The 17,787-nt window shown below is 44.7% G+C and overlaps 1 protein-coding gene across 7 annotated transcripts in view; it reads right to left on the bottom strand.

Moving 5' to 3' along the window:
* Window positions 1–411: 411 nt before the first annotated feature.
* LOC144121929 (arylsulfatase B-like) overlaps window positions 412–17,787 on the bottom strand; it is a 74,247-nt gene continuing 56,871 nt past the window's right edge. For 5 of the 7 annotated variants that reach the window (XM_077655369.1, XM_077655373.1, XM_077655375.1 and 2 more), the window contains 6 exons: window positions 11,192–11,317; window positions 10,135–10,261; window positions 8,465–8,758; window positions 6,580–7,013; window positions 2,227–2,410; window positions 412–541 (listed from right to left, as the gene is read on the bottom strand). In XM_077655369.1, the coding sequence (XP_077511495.1) occupies window positions 456–541; window positions 2,227–2,410; window positions 6,580–7,013; window positions 8,465–8,758; window positions 10,135–10,261; window positions 11,192–11,317 (1,251 nt within the window). In that variant the 3' untranslated portion in view covers window positions 412–455. The remainder of the gene's footprint in view (window positions 542–2,226; window positions 2,411–6,579; window positions 7,014–8,464; window positions 8,759–10,134; window positions 10,262–11,191; window positions 11,318–17,787) is intronic. The other 2 variants (XM_077655376.1, XM_077655371.1) reach the window with 2 other exon arrangements.

The raw sequence follows: 17,787 nt of genomic DNA, 5'->3' as shown, positions 1-17,787 counted from the left end.
ACCTCTCGTAATTTCACCAGTACATAGGAAGCCGATCAAAATGCTTTGAAAAACGTCTTTTTGTCTTCGTTCTCTTGCCGAAAATATACGCACGCAGCAGAATATTCTTCGATCTCGTTTGTTTTGCCCATCTTTTTTAGCGTTTTTCTCACTGCATTTCTAGCTTTTAATCCACCGCGCTGTTAGAAAGTTTGCTGATGCATTTCCTAGCAAATGTTTTTGTTATTCTGAAGCAACCCTCCTCGTTTATAAATCACGCAACAAAAGACGACTTATGACTGCGGTTCGCGAGATGGAATCCTCCGGAGATGCCGATGTATTTGGCCATATGGAAAATGAAATTGTCAGGCGCAAAAAAAGGTTTAAGTAATCCATGGCGAGTAATAATGAACACACCATTCGACAATACATGATAAACATTCCTAGTTTATTAGCTTATTCAAAATTAGTAATATTCAAGAAAAATTTTTTATTAGCCTATAATGATAAATCCAATAAATCACAAGTTGTAGCCCCAAATTTCCGAGGTAATTTTTTAGTCCTGAAAAAGAAAATGCATATTATACTTATAATAAGTAGCTTCAGATTTCAAAAGTCAGCAACTAGGATAACTAACCAAGCATGCAGGAAACTTCATTTGCCATTTATAAAAATGCCATCAACTTCTTAATATGAGATACGCGTGTAGGTAAATGTAGTTGCGCAATACGATGGCTCCTTTAGTGTGCCACCACTAAGATCTGAAATGGATCGACGGTGCAGAGGATCTTCACAGGGGTGATCAGCCACTAATCACTAATGTAATAAACAAATAGCTTTCAGCTCTGATCGTTCGGTTCAATAATTAGTAGCGAGAAATATTATTCACCAGAAATCACACTGTTCATACGACTGCTCGCGGAGATGAATTTGGCACGCGTCAGATTTTTTTTTGTATAGGTCTATAATAGTACATCTCTGCAAGCAAACATTTTGCCTAGCATGTATCGTTCCAGATACAGGCGGGAACGTTTCATAGTAAATATGCGCAAGCAACATTCTCTTAAGTAAAAAACGCCATTTTTTTAGCCACCATTAGCAGTGCGTAGCAATACCTCTAGTGCTACCTATCTACCCGAATAAATCTTACGACGGCGGGACACAGCTGTGAGGAAGACGTAAGACACAGTCAGGCACTAAATCATGCATTCAGCTAAGCACAGGGGCGCATGCACTCACTATGACAGGTGGAAGAAAATGCTGGGTTAAAAATCTGGGAGCTTTACTTCCGTTATATATCCGTCTACTGCAAGAGCTGGTGCCGATTCCGAATTTGTCGAAGGGCTCAGGAGTCAGTAAAAATGTTAATCTCTTGAGCTCATGCCGACTTCACCTGAAGCCATTTATCCCGCTGCCATCTTTCTAGGCCGCCTGACGTGGTTGCACGCGTGGCCAACGTCCACGACATGAAATCATTCTTTGGATCACGATCATTGAGAATTTATTTGCTGCACAAAATCCAATACTTTGCAAGACCCTTGCAGTGTAGTGAGCAGGCGGCAAGTACTAGGCGCGCTCGAAAAGGTCTGCCTTGTGGTCTGTAGCATATTTCTAAATGCAAGCTTGTTTGCATTTTAACCTTTCACATATATTGGTAGTCTGTAAACAAAAAAAAATAAGTTGAAATACATCCCCGTGCCTAAGATCGCATCACTGATGTTAACTAGTTCTGTTAGTTTACGGGTTTCCGTCAATCCATCGCCTGTGCGTTATGCGCTGGAAGACCTGGTAGAGCAACGAGTGAGGCTGCTGACGACATCAACCACACGTTGCAAGGGTGACCGCTTCTCCTGATAGGAAGCGTGCACCTTACTAGCATTTTGTAATGTTCCGAAGCAAAGAAGGTCGATTTTCGGAGATACGAGCTTCAGTAGGGCTCTGTTGCTCTGGCAACAGCGGCCAAATTCTTCCACCACGGCCTACTGATTCCGCATAGACCGGTGGGAATAGCACTATTTGAGCTGGTGCGCACTAAATCAAAGAGGGTATCCGTTTGGTAAGGAAGATCTTTCAAAGCTTCCTTTGCTCTGTGGCCTCTCTGAATACTACGAAGTAAAAAAAGTTTAAAGCCCAGCCTTTTAGCGTATGCGCTCCCTTGTTCCACTCTTTTTTGTTTTAACCCCCTAGAGCGATGATATTTTTCGACGCCCCTCATTTTGTACTCATTAAGTGAAACACGTATAATACCTGATATCGCTGGTAATGCTGATGACGTGTCATCAATTGAGCCTGGTATCAAGGCTGGAGCAACCCAAGGCGCACAGAGGCCATCTTGAATGTGGAAGGGAATTGAAGTGTGCTTCCGCTCGTTCAACGGCGTTGCCGCAGAGGCGTTGTAGGTGTCCAGGCGTTTCATCATGAATTGGACAACCTGCAGAGCAGAAAAATAAAAAAAGGAAAGGCAATGGCAGCAATCCATGAGAAATGGCTGTGGTTCAGCTCTGGTTAAACCTGCAGTGACGCGATAGCTACATCTGGTCAAGTGGAACTCGCTCAATCGAATTGCAAAGTTAGTCTTTCGCCGCTCTGTTTCGCTGGGCGTTCCTTCTTCGTCTTCGTCCCACTTGACACGAGGCATGCACACACCTGTTGCAGCTGCTCCGCACCACGTGACCAGCCCACGTGACCGACGGCGCCACCACGGAGCTCAGGTGGTGCCACGCTGAAGGGTCGAAGAGGTGGCGTGGTGTAGCTGTCGCTGCAAAACATTTGTTTGGCCACTACCCTCTGCGAGCAAGTGTTCCGCATGGCATGTTTCTTACTGAAGAGTTCATGATGTAGTTAGCGCCAAAGACGAGAGCCAAGGTTGGAGAAAGACGCAACACGACCGCTTACACCTCCGTCCTCCTTTTTGGCGCTAACTACATCACCAGTCAGAATCAACCAGCCCAGCTTTACGCCTTACTCAAGAATATTTCATGAACGAATAAATTTTTGACCCGGATGCCTAAGCCAATAGGGAAGCACGGCATTGGCAGTCTAAAGGAATGTTTTGGAGATATCAATGTACACTTGTGTAATATTACTCTTACTGCTGTATTGCATGAGTACTGCAACTCTTATGGCATATGTGGCGTATTCGTGTGTCATTCTTGCTGGCCACTTTTTTTCGTGTCGTGTTATGCAAAGAAATACGATCTCATGCACATGCTAGCACATGCTAGTGATACACATGACCTTTTGCTCTTTCGTTTGGCGGAATCTCCGCTTCTCGCCTTCGCAACGCCATATAGCATACTCAGGAATTTTGGACAAAAGCATTTTAGACCGGGAAACCATTTATGAACGCAACGTTTCCATATAATGTAAGATCTCACTATGATAATCAATATATCTACAGAACACCCCATGGCAGTCTTTTTTTTTCTAATCACGTTTTTTAAATCGTCAACAGCGTTCCCTATGGCATTTATATGGCAGTGTTAACTCTTCAATTCGATCGGTGGGAACACTTTAAAAGAAAGATTTTCCTACATATCTGAATATTGGATCATTACATTTAATATTTTCATGACAGTGTCGTAAAATTTTTCAATTTTCTAGATTTTTCCCCGAGAAAACTGGACATGCCTTAGAAAAAATACATGTGTTTCTGCTTATTTCCTATTTCGACATGTCAGTGCTATGAAAATGATTACAACGGATTCAATTATTATACTGCATGTCCGTGACAATCTGGCTACGCAAAGCTCTCAAGGCCAGGGTAATCGGCAGCAGCACTTTTTTGCACCTAAGTAAAATTTGGGAGATAAGCAAACGACTGTAGTAAAAAGAACATCTCTCCTCCTGAACATTTAGGCTTAGTATCATCGCTGTCTTTCAGCCGCACAAGTTATAAATTTCTGCGTGAATAAGCGCTCGGTTTTTTATTCATAACGGAGTGCGGAAGAGGAGGATGGTGGGAGAGGAAATGCAGCTTGAAACGCAGCGTTAGAGAGGAATAGGTTATGCAGTGTGCAAAGTTGATGGCAAATAGATCCAACTAGGGTCCTTTATTTAAAGGGAACAGGTAAAATTCAGTACCGAATTGCTTTATAATAATTATGGCGCTAACATCCCATTCTTCGAAGCGAGATCAGGGTGGCTTTGAACGCACAACTATTCGATGAAATATGACCAGGAGCATGACTCTTGTTGTGTGCGTGGTAAGTTTGAAGAAACAAATGAACATACTTTGTTCGAATATCCTAGTACTTGTCTCGATGTCAATGCTGGCCAGATGAGCATCTCTGAGCCAATAGGCGAAGGAGATAACGAAGGTCATGTGAGCGTGTCCGCGGTAAAAGTCAGTAAAAAGTAAAGAAAGACTGGTTTTGTGCTGATAGTGAAAGAAAGGGCGCTTTGGTTTCATTAAAAACCCCAATTACTTGGTCCTTTGAATTTTAGTTACTAACACCATCAGACAAACTGATGAGCTGCAATTTAGAACGGCTGTAAGTAGGCGATCGTGGTTTTGGGGGAGACTTCTGTATGCGCCAGCAGGTTTGGGCTCGGATCACTTAAAAGACGATCCACGTGGACTCCGAAGCATGTTAGATGCGCGTCCCCTTGCACCTTGGAGGCCGCAAGGCGTGATGTGTTGCATTTCCGAATTAAGCTGCGCATTCTTCGGAGACGACTAATTCAACACAATTTTCAGCAAAAGAAAAATCTATTCGCGAGAGCTGCTCTCTATTTCCAAATCATTCTGAAGCGATTTTCAAAATTTGAAGAGAAACATAGCCTCATAGTTGATTGCCAGTATGGCTTCCGAAAGGGAGTTATCGGCGCTTCTTGCCCAAAGAGAGTACATTTTTGACCACATTGAACAAGAAAACATATTATTAGTCATATTTATAGATTTTTCAAGGGCCTTTGACCTCATAAATTATCAACTACTCATCAGGAAGCTAGAAAGATATGGTTTTCGGAGTGTGGCTGCTTCGTTAATCCGATCATATTTAAACAATAGGAAGGAAATTGCAGAAATAGAAGGAATTTGTTCTGACTCGCGGGCAGTTAATCGTGGCGTGCCGCAAGGCAATATTTTGGGGTAATTCCTTTTTAATCTCTACGTGAATGACATTGTCAGTGTAGCTCCAGATACAGACCATACGAGTTTATTCTTCAGCAAACGATACCGATCAAGTAATTCGCTATGCGAATGAAAGCCTAGCTAAGCAAGAGAAATGAACTGAAGAAAACCTTTTAAAAATGAAGACACAAAAACAAAGGCAGTTTTATTTCACGCTAGAGATAAACCAAGAACAACTAGCCAAACTGTCTTGCTCAAATCAACCCCAGTTGAAATGGTACCTTGTATTAAAACATTAGGTGTTATATTTCACCAGTCCTTATTTTGCGATGCACATTTTAACTGCTTAACAAAAAAAAAATTCGCAAGTAGTCGGCCTCATATACCGAAATCCAAGTTCACTACCGCGTAATGTAATAATGCTGCTGTATAATACCTTGTTTTGTTCAAGACTTAATTATTGCCATTTAGTTTGGGCCTCTACGACGCAAAACAATATACACAAAATTCATGTTCTGCAAAAAAGTTTCTACGTGCCGTTGCAAGTGTCCTCATGTGCTATCCTTCGAACGATTATTTCTGATGTATAACGTGATGCCTTTTACGAAGACTTATGATTATCGTCTGTGCAAACAATACAAAGAAGAGATAAAAATGGTACTTGTTTCTCGCGCCAGATAGCCAACCTAAGAAATCATCCCAACATATACAACACGCGAAATTTTGAGATGGGAAGCTGAAACATGTAGGACAACATATGGTTTGCAAATCTTAAAAATCCGGTCACCAAGACTTTTACATACGTTGCATAAGAAGTGCATACCAACCCGAGAATATTACTTTCAGGAAACTTCGTCACTACTTTAGGAACTAAAAAAATATCATCAAAACAACAAAATAGTCTCACAACATTCTATCTCAACCCATCACTTACATTTGCTATGCCATCTTTTATATCTTCGGCGATGAGATTTGTTGAAATTGTGTGCCCTCTTGTTACAGTAAGGTTCTGTGGAAATTTCCTTTTTTCAATATAATAACTTTTGTTTGCTGTCTCAGACTTTGTTGTATATATTTGTTCATGACTGTTGACCGCTACTTGTAGTTGCCAGCGTGTGGACCTACGGCCTTGTAAAGCTGCCTTAATGACAGCTTTTTCTGCAGGCCTCCGGCATCATATGCGTTTTATGCACATAAAGTTATTATTATTATTATTGTAAGTGCCTTTGTCACGCGGCGCACTGAGGCTATTGATGACGTGTTCACGCTGTGCCCTAAAATTTGTCTCCAATAGAACAGGGGTGTGAAATGTGAAATTGAACACGTTATTCGCATTCAGCCACTAATAACACTGTAACCATGAGCAAAAAGATGACTTTTCTTTTGTATTCAAAAGTTTTTCTCTCGACCAATGATGCCTACGAATCGTCTTCAGCTTTAGTGTAGGAGTGAAAATGAAAAAAATTGTTCCATTTCATATAGGCGCGGCAAGTGCATGATCAACCCAAGATCGCGTCTGTACTTACGTCAGGAAGGACGCTGGCTAAATTGTGCAGCTCACATGGATCAGCCTTGATGTCGAAGAGGTACAGCGAGTCATTCAAAGCGAATGTCGTTTGTGTCGATCCACAATGTAGCGTTGCCTTGCTCCGCCAGTCTCTCGAAAGATTCAAGTCGTCCCTTCTGTACAAGCGCTTGAGAACGCTCGCGACCGTCGACTTCCCAACGAGATCGTCCAGCGCTTCGTACGTGACACTGCCACTCGGTGGGCGGTACTGTCCGTTGTAGAAGCCACTGTTGTCCAAAATGAGCTTGTACTTCGAGTAGCGCAGTGCGCGCGCGAACGTTATTGTGTGGTCGATGTCATACACAAACTCCATGCGCGGTGACAACAAGCCGTTAGACAAGTGTGGCCACATATCTTGTCCGTCACTCTTACCCAGCTTGGCTGTGTCACCCCCTGAAAACAGATGTTGAGAATCATAATTAAAAAAAAATGGACTGAGAGGAAAGGAAAGTCACAGTTGATCTTTCACACCCAGTACACACCTCAACTGTGCCGCGAGGGCACGAAGGCAGTGGAAAAGGAACGAAGAATGAGATTCCGCAGGAAACCCCCGGATCGAATACGATCAGCTTGAGTCTCTTACTGAACTTTTTTTGCTCTTTCCTCCATTCTAGAAAGTTTGAATATTCAGAGAGTGCAACAGCAGAGGAGAACAACACTTTGTGCCGGCTAAAGTGGGTATCGTCAAGTGAAAAGTGTTCTTACCGCCTGAATGGTGTGGGCGGCGAAACGAATGCTGATATCACTGCCTGCAAACAGAGCAAGCTGTCTAACTAAAATTTGTACTGCAAGTCTGCTCTGTTCCAATCGCACGACTGAAGGCCCCTCACGAAGACCACCTCTCTCAAGCAAGGGATATAATCTTTCTACAATGCATGCAGATGGACCGACTGCTATGCTGGAACTGATGTTCATGTAGCTCATATCTACAAAATTAAACAAAAACAAGAACCTTCAAAGGAACGGCAGGTCACATATATTTGGTGTGACCTGCCGTTTTGCTCTGTTACCAAGCTCTACAGTACATCAACGGACTGTGAGACATTCTGTGTAATGTGCTGAACTAAACGACAGGAGTCCATCTCAAAACCTGTACATCTAGAAAAGGATTGTGCTTTCCGGATGATGTAGGAAAAGAAAGACCTAGTGGATAGGTGACGAATGAAAAAGAGCGGTCTCCATGAAATGAATCCAAGTTACTGTCACGCCGGAATGATGGAATTTGTTGCATACGTCCCTCAAACGCAATTTTTACGCACCTTGCTGTCAACTTCTCAAGTTAAACTACAGGGGCGCAATCGTAACAATGCGTAGGTATGCTTATTAGGGCATGTTTATCAGGGCATGCAATAATCTGGGAATGGGACAAGTTTTTTAGCAGAATTACGAGCCGAAGAACTCTTCTTTTGTGCTTGTGAAAAACTGTATGAAGAAGACGTTGGGCCGAATGACGTCCTGAAGCGAGACATGGGCCGTGTGAAATGCGATAATGGAGTGCTCAGAAATAATTGAGGCTCCCTGGCGTTCGCTGGCACCGCACAACATGCAGGCGCTTTTGCATTTCACCTCCATCGAAGTGCAGACTCTGCGGTTAAGTTCAAACCCACGGCTTTGGGACCAGTAGGAGAATTAAATAGCCACTGAGCTGCGGCCGCGAATACTCTGCTTGTTGCCTTCGTTTCACAATACGGGTACGTTAACCACCGTTGTTGTTATCAGCCGTCTTCCTCTATTACCTAGCACACGCAGAGCGCGGCGACTTTGAGAATCGTCACAGGTTGTTATAACTGCAACAATTCTGCAGCGCTGGCTTTTAAACAGTGAACAGAAAGCGATGGACTAACCTGCCGCTGCGTATAGAGTTGGCAGCCAATCCGAGATATGCATGAGGTCTTCAGACACTGTGCGGTTTCGTGCGAGCAGTGTACTCCAGATGAAAGCGGCTGATCTAGTGCCGCCTTCCCAGAGCGTGTTCTTTGCCCCGCGCAGTGGCCAGTTGAAGCCGCGGCTTCCGTGTGAGCCCCACGGGATACCACCATTATCGCTGCTGAAGACTATTACTGTGTTGTCCAGCATGCCACTGTCGTGCAACAACTGAAATATTTCGCCCACTGACTGGTCCAATGCATCCACCATCCCTGCGAAAGATAGGTTTATCGCGATTCATGGTAAAGGCTGAATATAAATCCGGTGTACATTTTCGGAAATATATACGCAGAAGTGAGCAGTGCTGACCATTAAAAGAAAAATTTTCACGTCAGCCTGACACAAGGACTTTTGTCTTACTTGCGGAAAATGTACAAAATATTTACCTTTTAGAAAAGCTCTAGCCACCCGCTTTACCTTCTACTTAGCCTCCTCGACTGTCTTCTCCCTTCTCTGCCTGAGATTAGTGATGAGTATTACAGGCGTCATTCACCAGCTTATTTACAAACGTCTTGCTATAGTTTAATTGTACAATGAGAAGATTGAAAATAATAGCTTTTCATGAAAATGGTACGAATGGCAAGAAATGTGGTAATCACTCTATTATTAAAAATTTATTCCCGCTCGGTGGATTACCATAAACATTGGGCCGATGTTAGGAAGTGTCATTAAAAAGGAATGAGCCCAATTTCTTCGTTTAAATGGTTAAAAGGGGGCTCTGCCAGAAATCTGATAGTATAAGCCGCAACTTAACCATAAAGCAAAATATAAAAACGTGCACCGCCGAATTTGTATACAACATTCCTGAAAGACTGGCGCAAGAAAACGAAGCACCAGTCGGTTTCACTCCTGTCTTGCGGCCACGTGTTAGGCAGCGGTGGTAACACGAGCCGTTTATACGGCGTCCTGGTTTGCAACCGCTATGGTGTGCCTGTACTTCAAAAAGCTCGCGCGCCCATTGGGGTTGCGATGACGCAGACAACCTACCTAACGCAGTTACACATTCTATCCGCCCTGAGCCACTGGCAACTGCTCGAATGGTTCCTCTTCAGCAGCCTAAGCCGAGGATTAAATCTTTCAGCTTATAGAAACGTAGTCTAGCAGTCGACAAAAGACAAATTTTCTCTGCTTTTTAGTGCATATTGGCTTTAGGTGATTGCAGAACTCTAGCACCCTACTTCGTTTTGTGTGTAAGTTCACAGTGTCCAGTGGTGTACATGAGGCGCGCACCAGTTAACTTCTTGATAGAGACGAGGCCTCCGCTTGCACCCACGTGTCGCGTTCGCCTCGTGGCATGTTCGGTTTTGTTTGCTACCAGAGGCAATTTTTAAAAGCAGTTTTTTACAGAACGAAAGCGCGCACAGATTTACGAAAGGTTATTTTTTTGTTTGTAACGCAAAACTATCATGCGAGGTGAAAATATTTAAGAAGGGAACAGTTAAGGTTTCATTGAAGACTTGTTTTCCAGTTTTGCCACAGTTCCCTCGCTATTGAGCCACTACCTTGCTGCACTAGGACACTGCGTTACTCGAGCGGACAGCAGAGTTGTCCCAGCCGAGTGTCTTCTAAGCTATGAAGTTCACTTTACCTGCAAAAATTGTTCGGTTTTTCTCTTCGATGTGCGGGAACTTCTCCACGTTCTCCTGAGGCGCTTGAAGTGGTTCAGGACCCGTTGACCCATGAACAGCCTGGTAGCCCACCATCAGGAACAGCGGCTGGACAAGAACAGGGGATTTAAACCTTAACCCTCAGTTAGATTTGCTCATATTGTCACGGAGTGAAAAACGACAAAGTGGGCAGTGGCACGGCATGGAGCGCTCGCGCTAGGCCCACCGCCGTTAAATCATTCCATCGCCATCTGTCACGTAGTCCTGCTTTCAACTGCTTGCCGTCACGTAACATTTGGGTGAGGTGCGGGGTACATCGCCATCCTGGTACCGGAGCTTCAGCGTCCTGCGTGTGTCGAGGTCATCGGTTGTGTGTTCCTGTCAGCACCGCCCGGCAGTGCCCCAGCCCACCAGACCAGAACAAACCAGGCCGTTGAACCCAGCCTCGTCCCAAGCCCCGACCAGAAGACACGACGACATGACGACGACGCCGCAACTCAAAACTATGACACCACCGACCCTAGAAGCCGCCAAAATATTCGAACACAGCCCCTGCCCATGCCGTTCGGCATGTTCATGGGCCTCGGCCGTTGGCTCAAGGTGACCTAGCTAGCTACGGCCCGGCAGCTTCCTGGACCAGCGCTCATTCGATCATGATCTGCTCATCTCTTTCACCGTGACGGCAGGCCCTGCTTCTTCTCTTCTGTGTACACCCCTCCTGTCACGCACAACGTCACGTCCTACGTTTCGTCTTCACGGCTGTTCTTCTAGTTCGCGCGATCGGGACGATCGCTCTACAGCCCCGGGTAGTGTCACGGACTGGAAAACAACAAAGTGGGCAGTGGCGCGGCACGAAGTGGTCGCGCTAGGCCCACCACCATTAAATCATTCCATCGCCATCTGTCATATAGTCCTGCTTTCACCTGCTTGCCGTCACGTAACAATATCAGGAGAACGTCACACTAAGTCAAGTTTGCTTTGTCACAAATAGCTGATATTCCAGGCTTAACATTCTGATATTTGGAATACTGTGATTACCTTTGACTGGTCGCGGTGCCGTATAATATGCTGGGCTCTTTCTGTAAAAAGGGTCGTAGAATATGTCCCATTCTGGGAACGGACAGGATCTCTGTTAAACCAGAAATCCAGGCATGTGTCGTTTTCCTACAGAAAGAGAAGAAAGGCATTTTCATTCGTAACCAAATTGGAAAGCATTAACTTTCACTCAACAGTACACTTTCTAAGTGCGGTGGCACGAAGGGCTTCCAAACCATGCAGATTTTGCGAACAAGTGCACAAGTTCCATGCTGTAATAAGTACAGAGGAATCGAAAAAGAAATGCACGCTCAACGTACGGTTCGCGACAGTTGCTGGAGACATTTGTGGCTTTTGACGTTCTGGCATTTCTTCTCTTCCTCATCCTACATAAATGGTACAGATCTGTAACCGAGCTCATCCTCACAAATGTCTCGTCAGTACAGTATTATGTGTTCTCTTTCTGTTCTTTCGCTACGGCCGTGTACTATCATGTACTACTTGCAGGGCTCTACGACTGCTTTTTAGGCATTTGAACTGCGCGCTCTCTTCTCGTCATCTAAGTGCATGCGGGTGCAGCACAACTGCACGTGGGCGAACTGTCGCTTGCGAGATGTGGCATGCTATCGCTGCGGCTGTGACTTGATAAGGGCGGCGAGCGTAGCGCGCAAGGGGACTGCGGCTGGAGCACTGCGGGAGCGTGGTCATCTTACCAGGATGGATACCGAAGACCGAAATGGCACCTTCGGCGATGGTAACGCTCTTTTGGCGTAAGTGGCCGTTACAAGAGGAGCCTGATTTTGTTGTGCCGCTTCGGGCCCTTACCTGTGCCGCTTCGTCCCATTCGACACTAGGTGTGTTTTTTTTCTCGCCGCACTCAGGTGTTATTGCGCATTTCGTTGTAACCTCCATACGCTCTCGAGAGCCTTGAGCGCGCACTCTGCTCGGCCGCTGCGCCCCATTTTGTGCCCGATGAAAGCGTTTGGTTAGGCCCGGAACAAATTGATGTCGTCTTTTATGCTGCCTGTGGGTGCGTCAATAGTCGGGCGAGACCCTGCCTCGCGGACCCCGTTCCCTGACAGGCGAGGCCTTCATACAATGGGAATACTATATTAATGGCGAACGCTGAGGCAGGAGTTTATGAAATACTTGTGATGGTGTAAGCATACCTAAGCGGTCCATTCAAAAATCTAACAGCCAGAGCTCTAAAGATTAGTTTGCGAAGAGCTTTAGCAGCACCTTCTGGAAAATACTTTTCATTGGGAAGCTTCAGTCGCAAAATGTTACTCAGTACGAAACAAAGCAAAGTGTGATGCGGAAATTATAGCAAGAATATATTTTGCAGGGAGGGGGGGGGGGGGGGCAGGAGTCTTACGTGGTTGGTTTTTCCCAAGCGGTTGGCTTCGGCGCGATTGGCCGGCATGCCGGCCAAGACGCTGCTGTATGTTTTGGTGTAATAGCTCGCTCGAGCCTGCCGCCTACCCTGATGGAGGCTAGCGCTCATATTGCGCGGTAGGGGCTTCTGATATATTTGATCCTGCGTGCGCTGAGAAATCATTTAAGGTGTAGGACTTGGGGTGAGAATGGGTGGACTGAGACGGAGCTGTCGCAGTAGGCACTGTCCTGTTTCCGTGCGACTCAGGCGGACTTTCGAAGAACGATCAGCTTGTCAAGGTTAGCCTTGGCGATAGAGCCCCAGATTAGTAAGCAGTAATTGAAATGTGACTGAAAAGGGCGCAGTATAACAGGCACTTTAGCCAGACAGGAAGCAGGTACCTAATTTTGTACACCATGCCAACAGATCTGCGTACACTCAAATGTATTTCGTGTTACTTGAGGTGTCCGGCTGAAGTGCTCTTCAAAGTAAACGGCTAAAAATTTGAAACTAGAGACTCGGTTTATTACAGTCGTAATATTTAACAATGATATTTTCGTCATCAGGTTTACTTCTTAGTTTTAATATGACGTATTTTGTCTTACTAACATTTACACCCTTAAGGTATGTGCTTTGCAATCTGCCATATAATTACGTGCGAATGAAACTGATCACTGCGCCTCAAATGCCGTAGAACGCGAGTTTTCGGTACCGAATATTATCCTTGTTTAGAATCGTGGTTTTTATCGGTGTGTGTGCTATATCGATAGTTCTCTATGTGGGGAGGCTAAACATTATTTTGCACTTTTCACGCCTTGCATTTTGAAATTATCTGGGCCGCGTGAGAACTGTGTAATATAAACGCAATGCTCATGCGTAATACATTGGAAGTTAATACATTGGTAATACATTGAAAGTTTGTTAGGAATCACAAATAGTCCGGAAATACAATTTTTTTTTTCAGTATAGCAGGCGACCAATCTGTAACGAAACGACACAGTTCCCTGAACAGTTCAATTTCACACCCTCGTTTGAATTACCAAACTAATATTTGCGTTGGTGAAAGGCCCGGACGATCTCATCTCTGGCGGGGTGTTCGGATCATGTGCCGGGCCCTCGTGTTTTCACGAGTAAAGTAAAAACAGTTTCGAAGCAGTTGGTTTATTTCCGAACCTTCAATGGAGATTTAATCCTTCGCAGTCTGACACCGTAAATAAATTTTCTAAGTGCACTGATTACTTGAGGTTATGAAAGATGTGGGAGGCGGAAACTTACCAGTGGTGGTAAACGTAGTAGCTTACAACAAAAAGCTTCTGCCATTCGCGTATCACTCGCCGTTGTTGCTGTTTTCATAATAAGGACATAAATCCCCCCCCCCCCCCCCCCCGGCAGCTTTTGAGATACCCTGGTGTCTGCGGCTTATGATCTAGTTCAGTCTAGTTTGTCGAGAACTAATTCTCAGGCCACTTGGCGAAAGACCGGCAATTTTTGCGTGCTGTCCAAGAAACGGCTTTATTTGGCCGGCTTTCCATAGAATGCGCAGAAAAATCGTTCTGCACAAAAGAATGCTTCCGAATCCTTTGATGCCCCCATTAAGAGACCTAAAAAATTACAGGCGGCTAAGCATTGCTAAGTGCTTTACAAAAATTAGACGAGTTCCTGGTGTCATGTTCATGTATTCTTTGTGACACATTAGAGAGTCAACAGGAAGTCAGTTATTGATGCCTTTCAACAATAAAAACTCAGCAGAGACTCTTTTGAAATGATTCAGAAGACTTCCTTATGTGATTGGAGGTCATCCACTCAAATGAGGTTTCCCGCCGATAACCCCCAAACAGAAATATACAACAAAACATTCACATGCAATTTAACATGACTTTATTTCATGTCATTACACAACAAAATCTCTAATGCTGTTTTCATGCATTGCTTTTTGTACGCACAAAGGAATGCATGAATGAACTGAACCAAGAGTGGAAGGAATTTTGAGGAGAGGGGGGAGGGGCGGGGCAGTCTGAGGTTAAGCTTTGGGGTGGCCTTCTCATGTGCTGCGTTTCGGCAGCAGCGTTGTAAACGCTAACGCGTATTGCTCTAGTGCCGTGTTTCTGCCATAACGCTGGCCACGCCAACGCATGCAGCGCACATTTCTGTCACCACCACCACATATCTCACAGTGCGCATACTAGTTTCATAGTAATAATAGCTGATGGAAAAGACGATGTGCAACGCACAGCGCATGAGTGTGTTGTAGTTTAACACGAGACGTGTTTGGCTGCAGTGATACCGCTATCGCCGGCGACACCGGCGATAACGCGATAGTGCTCACGCGTAGTGGCCTGCGAAGTTTATCTGTTCGCGCTGCTGCGGTTTCTAATCCAGTGGTTGATATTTGTGTCATTTCTTTTTATTTATTACTTTGACTTCACAAACCCAAAAGCAGCGCAACTGTACAAACATCCCAAGATCTTGCTCGGGGTTGAGCTATCGAAGCAGTGCTTTCGCTCTAATGGGTACAACTCCACTACGCTTGTTCCCAACATAACTACAGCATTCTTCCGTTTAAGGGCCGACAACATAAGAGGCTCTGCGCACACAATTACTGTTTTTAGTGGGCCACCGAAAATTCTTCATGGCTGGAAACTTGCGCACAGCGCGGTCGGATCATGCCATCGACACCAAAGCCAATACCTACACAACACGTATTTCTGGCCATAATATAGGCTGCTGCTGTAGAAAAAAAATAAAAAATGAAACTTTACTCATTCGGATTTTTTTTCTCATGCATATAGTGTTTTCTCATTTGTGCTCTAATATTTTTCATTGAGGAAGCGGTATTGTACATGACTCTCCTAACAGCTTGACTGAACGCTAAGAACTGCATCCTCCTGACAAACAAGCTGCATATCATTCCGAACAGGTTCGAAAAACTATTACAACACAAACTGCATATTTCACGTGTTTAGTTGACATTCTAGTGCCTACCCCAGCTAGCCAACGTATATTGCAATTTCCTTTGAGACATACCTGCCACGCGAAAACCACACATATGCTACTTCATCCAAAGCACATCACCAGCGTAACCAATTTCTGAAAACGCGCTCATGTTCTATATGCAGGGGTTTACTGTTGTTGTTTAAGTGATAATATTTTAGGCAATGCGCTTACATACAGGCAGAATTGTTGAAATTTGAAATTGCCTATGACGTGCTATGTTCAATAAATACCCCGGTTACCTATCTATTTTCTTTTTCATTCAAATTTACGCTCTGTCTTTATTTTTTGACATCGCGCAGTTCGCTGGTTACGAATGATTTTTTGTACTAGCAGCTGTCTCCTATCGAGGAAGGTACTACAAACCGAATTCAACTCTCCCTAAAATTCAAAATCAAATTAAAGCACATGCCTAATCATTGAAACATACTTCATAATGCATGCGCGATGTCTTGGTGACATCACATCGTAATGTGCTGCTTTGTCTATCACTTCGGAAGCAGAAATGTTCTGAATATACTGGGGACGTCTGTTGTTCAGGAAGATAATTGGAGGCTTGAAGACAGCAAAAACAAACCTTGTGTTGTAGAAATGATAGACCTTCATTGTTCGTCAGTATTCTGAAACGCCGATCTTGCTAGGAGTCTTGCAACAAAGGAGTCAAAATAGGCGCCTTGATATATGGGAGAACCCCCCAAAAAACACAAAGCTCACTATATGCATCACTAGGGCTTTTGCATTTTACATGTCTTTAAAGAAAGTAAAGCGTTGCATGGGGTAAGTTTTTATGTACTACCACCAGTAATGGAAAAAAATGTCTTCCAAAAAGTACATATTCCGCTTTTAAATGCCAATGTGAAATTACGACGAAGTAAGTAAAATTAAAGACGAAGTAAGGACGAAGGCGATAGGGGTGCTGTCTCGTATGAGGAAGACGTCACCAGACTACTCCCTGCCTCAAGACAAACGCAAGGAAATTCGTAGCCTACAGGCTATTGATGAAAATGCAATCCTTCCTGCGGATAAAGGCAATGTCACGGTAATCCTTGACCGCTCTTCGTACCAAGAAAAAATGGAAGCCTTGTTTCAGGACGAGAATACCTATCGCCGACTACCAAAAGACCCCACGTCAAAGGTGCAGACCTCTCTTCAGAAAATGCTTGGAATAATCTTCGAGGGCCTTCAACCATCCTTGAAACGCCTCTTTTATCAGCTGCTTTGTACGAACGGCTCGGCACCCGCCACATACGGGCTTCCAAAGGTTCATAAAGAAGGCACCCCTCTACGCCCATTAGTAGACTTCAGGAGGTCGCCTGTGCACTCTCTGTCGCAGTACCTTCACGGTGTTTTGGCTCCACTGGTTGGAAAGACAGAACTGAACGTCGAGAACTCGTCCGATTTCATCGACAAGGTAAGAGCCATTGTCCCTGAAGACAACGACATGCTCGTGTCTTTCGACGTCTGCTCACTGTTCACCAGCGTACCTGTCAATCTGGCCATTGAAGTTTGCAGGAAACGTCTCGAAGATGAGGGCTCATGGCAAGATCGGACCCCTTTCGACGCAGCAGAGCTTTGCGAGCTATTGCGCTTCTGTCTCGCTAACACCTATTTTACTTATAATGGCACATTTTACCAGCAGACCTTCGGCACATCAATGGGAACAGCAATTTCGGTGACAGCGGCGAACATCACGATGGAAGTCATCGAAAGCAAAGCCCTAACCACTTTCCAGCCGCGACAAAAAATATTTGTAAGGTATGATGGACGACTGTTTCTGTGTCCTAGAGCGCAAGGACATGGCCCCTTTTCTGGACCACCTGAACTCCATTGAACCCTCAATCAAGTTCACTTTTGAGGAAGAAACCGATGGCTGCCTCCCATTCCTGGACACCATGGTAACACGTACTCTGACTGGCCTTGTATTTAATGTTTACCGCAAACCTACGCACACTGGAAGATATTTACATTTCAATTCTGTGCACCCAGTCGCTCACAAACGGTCTCTGGTTGTTTCCCTGATCAACCGTGCCAGACAGGTCTGCAGTCAAAATGCCATCTAAAGAGCAAAATGAAAAGAATAGAGTCTGATCTTCGAAGAAACGGCTACCCTCTTTCCTTCATCAGGAACACCAAAAGAAGAATGCCAGCGAATCATCCAGCCTCCGTAGAACGCGAGAGCACATAAAATCCAAAAGAAAAACGAGCTGCTGTCCCATACGTAGCGGGAATTAGC

The sequence above is a fragment of the Amblyomma americanum genome, chromosome 2 (assembly GCF_052857255.1).
Source record: "Amblyomma americanum isolate KBUSLIRL-KWMA chromosome 2, ASM5285725v1, whole genome shotgun sequence".
In the NCBI taxonomy this organism is placed as follows: Eukaryota; Metazoa; Arthropoda; class Arachnida; order Ixodida; family Ixodidae; genus Amblyomma; species Amblyomma americanum.
The sequence above is the reverse complement of the archived record's forward strand: the minus strand, read 5'-3'. Positions and strand labels throughout refer to the sequence as shown.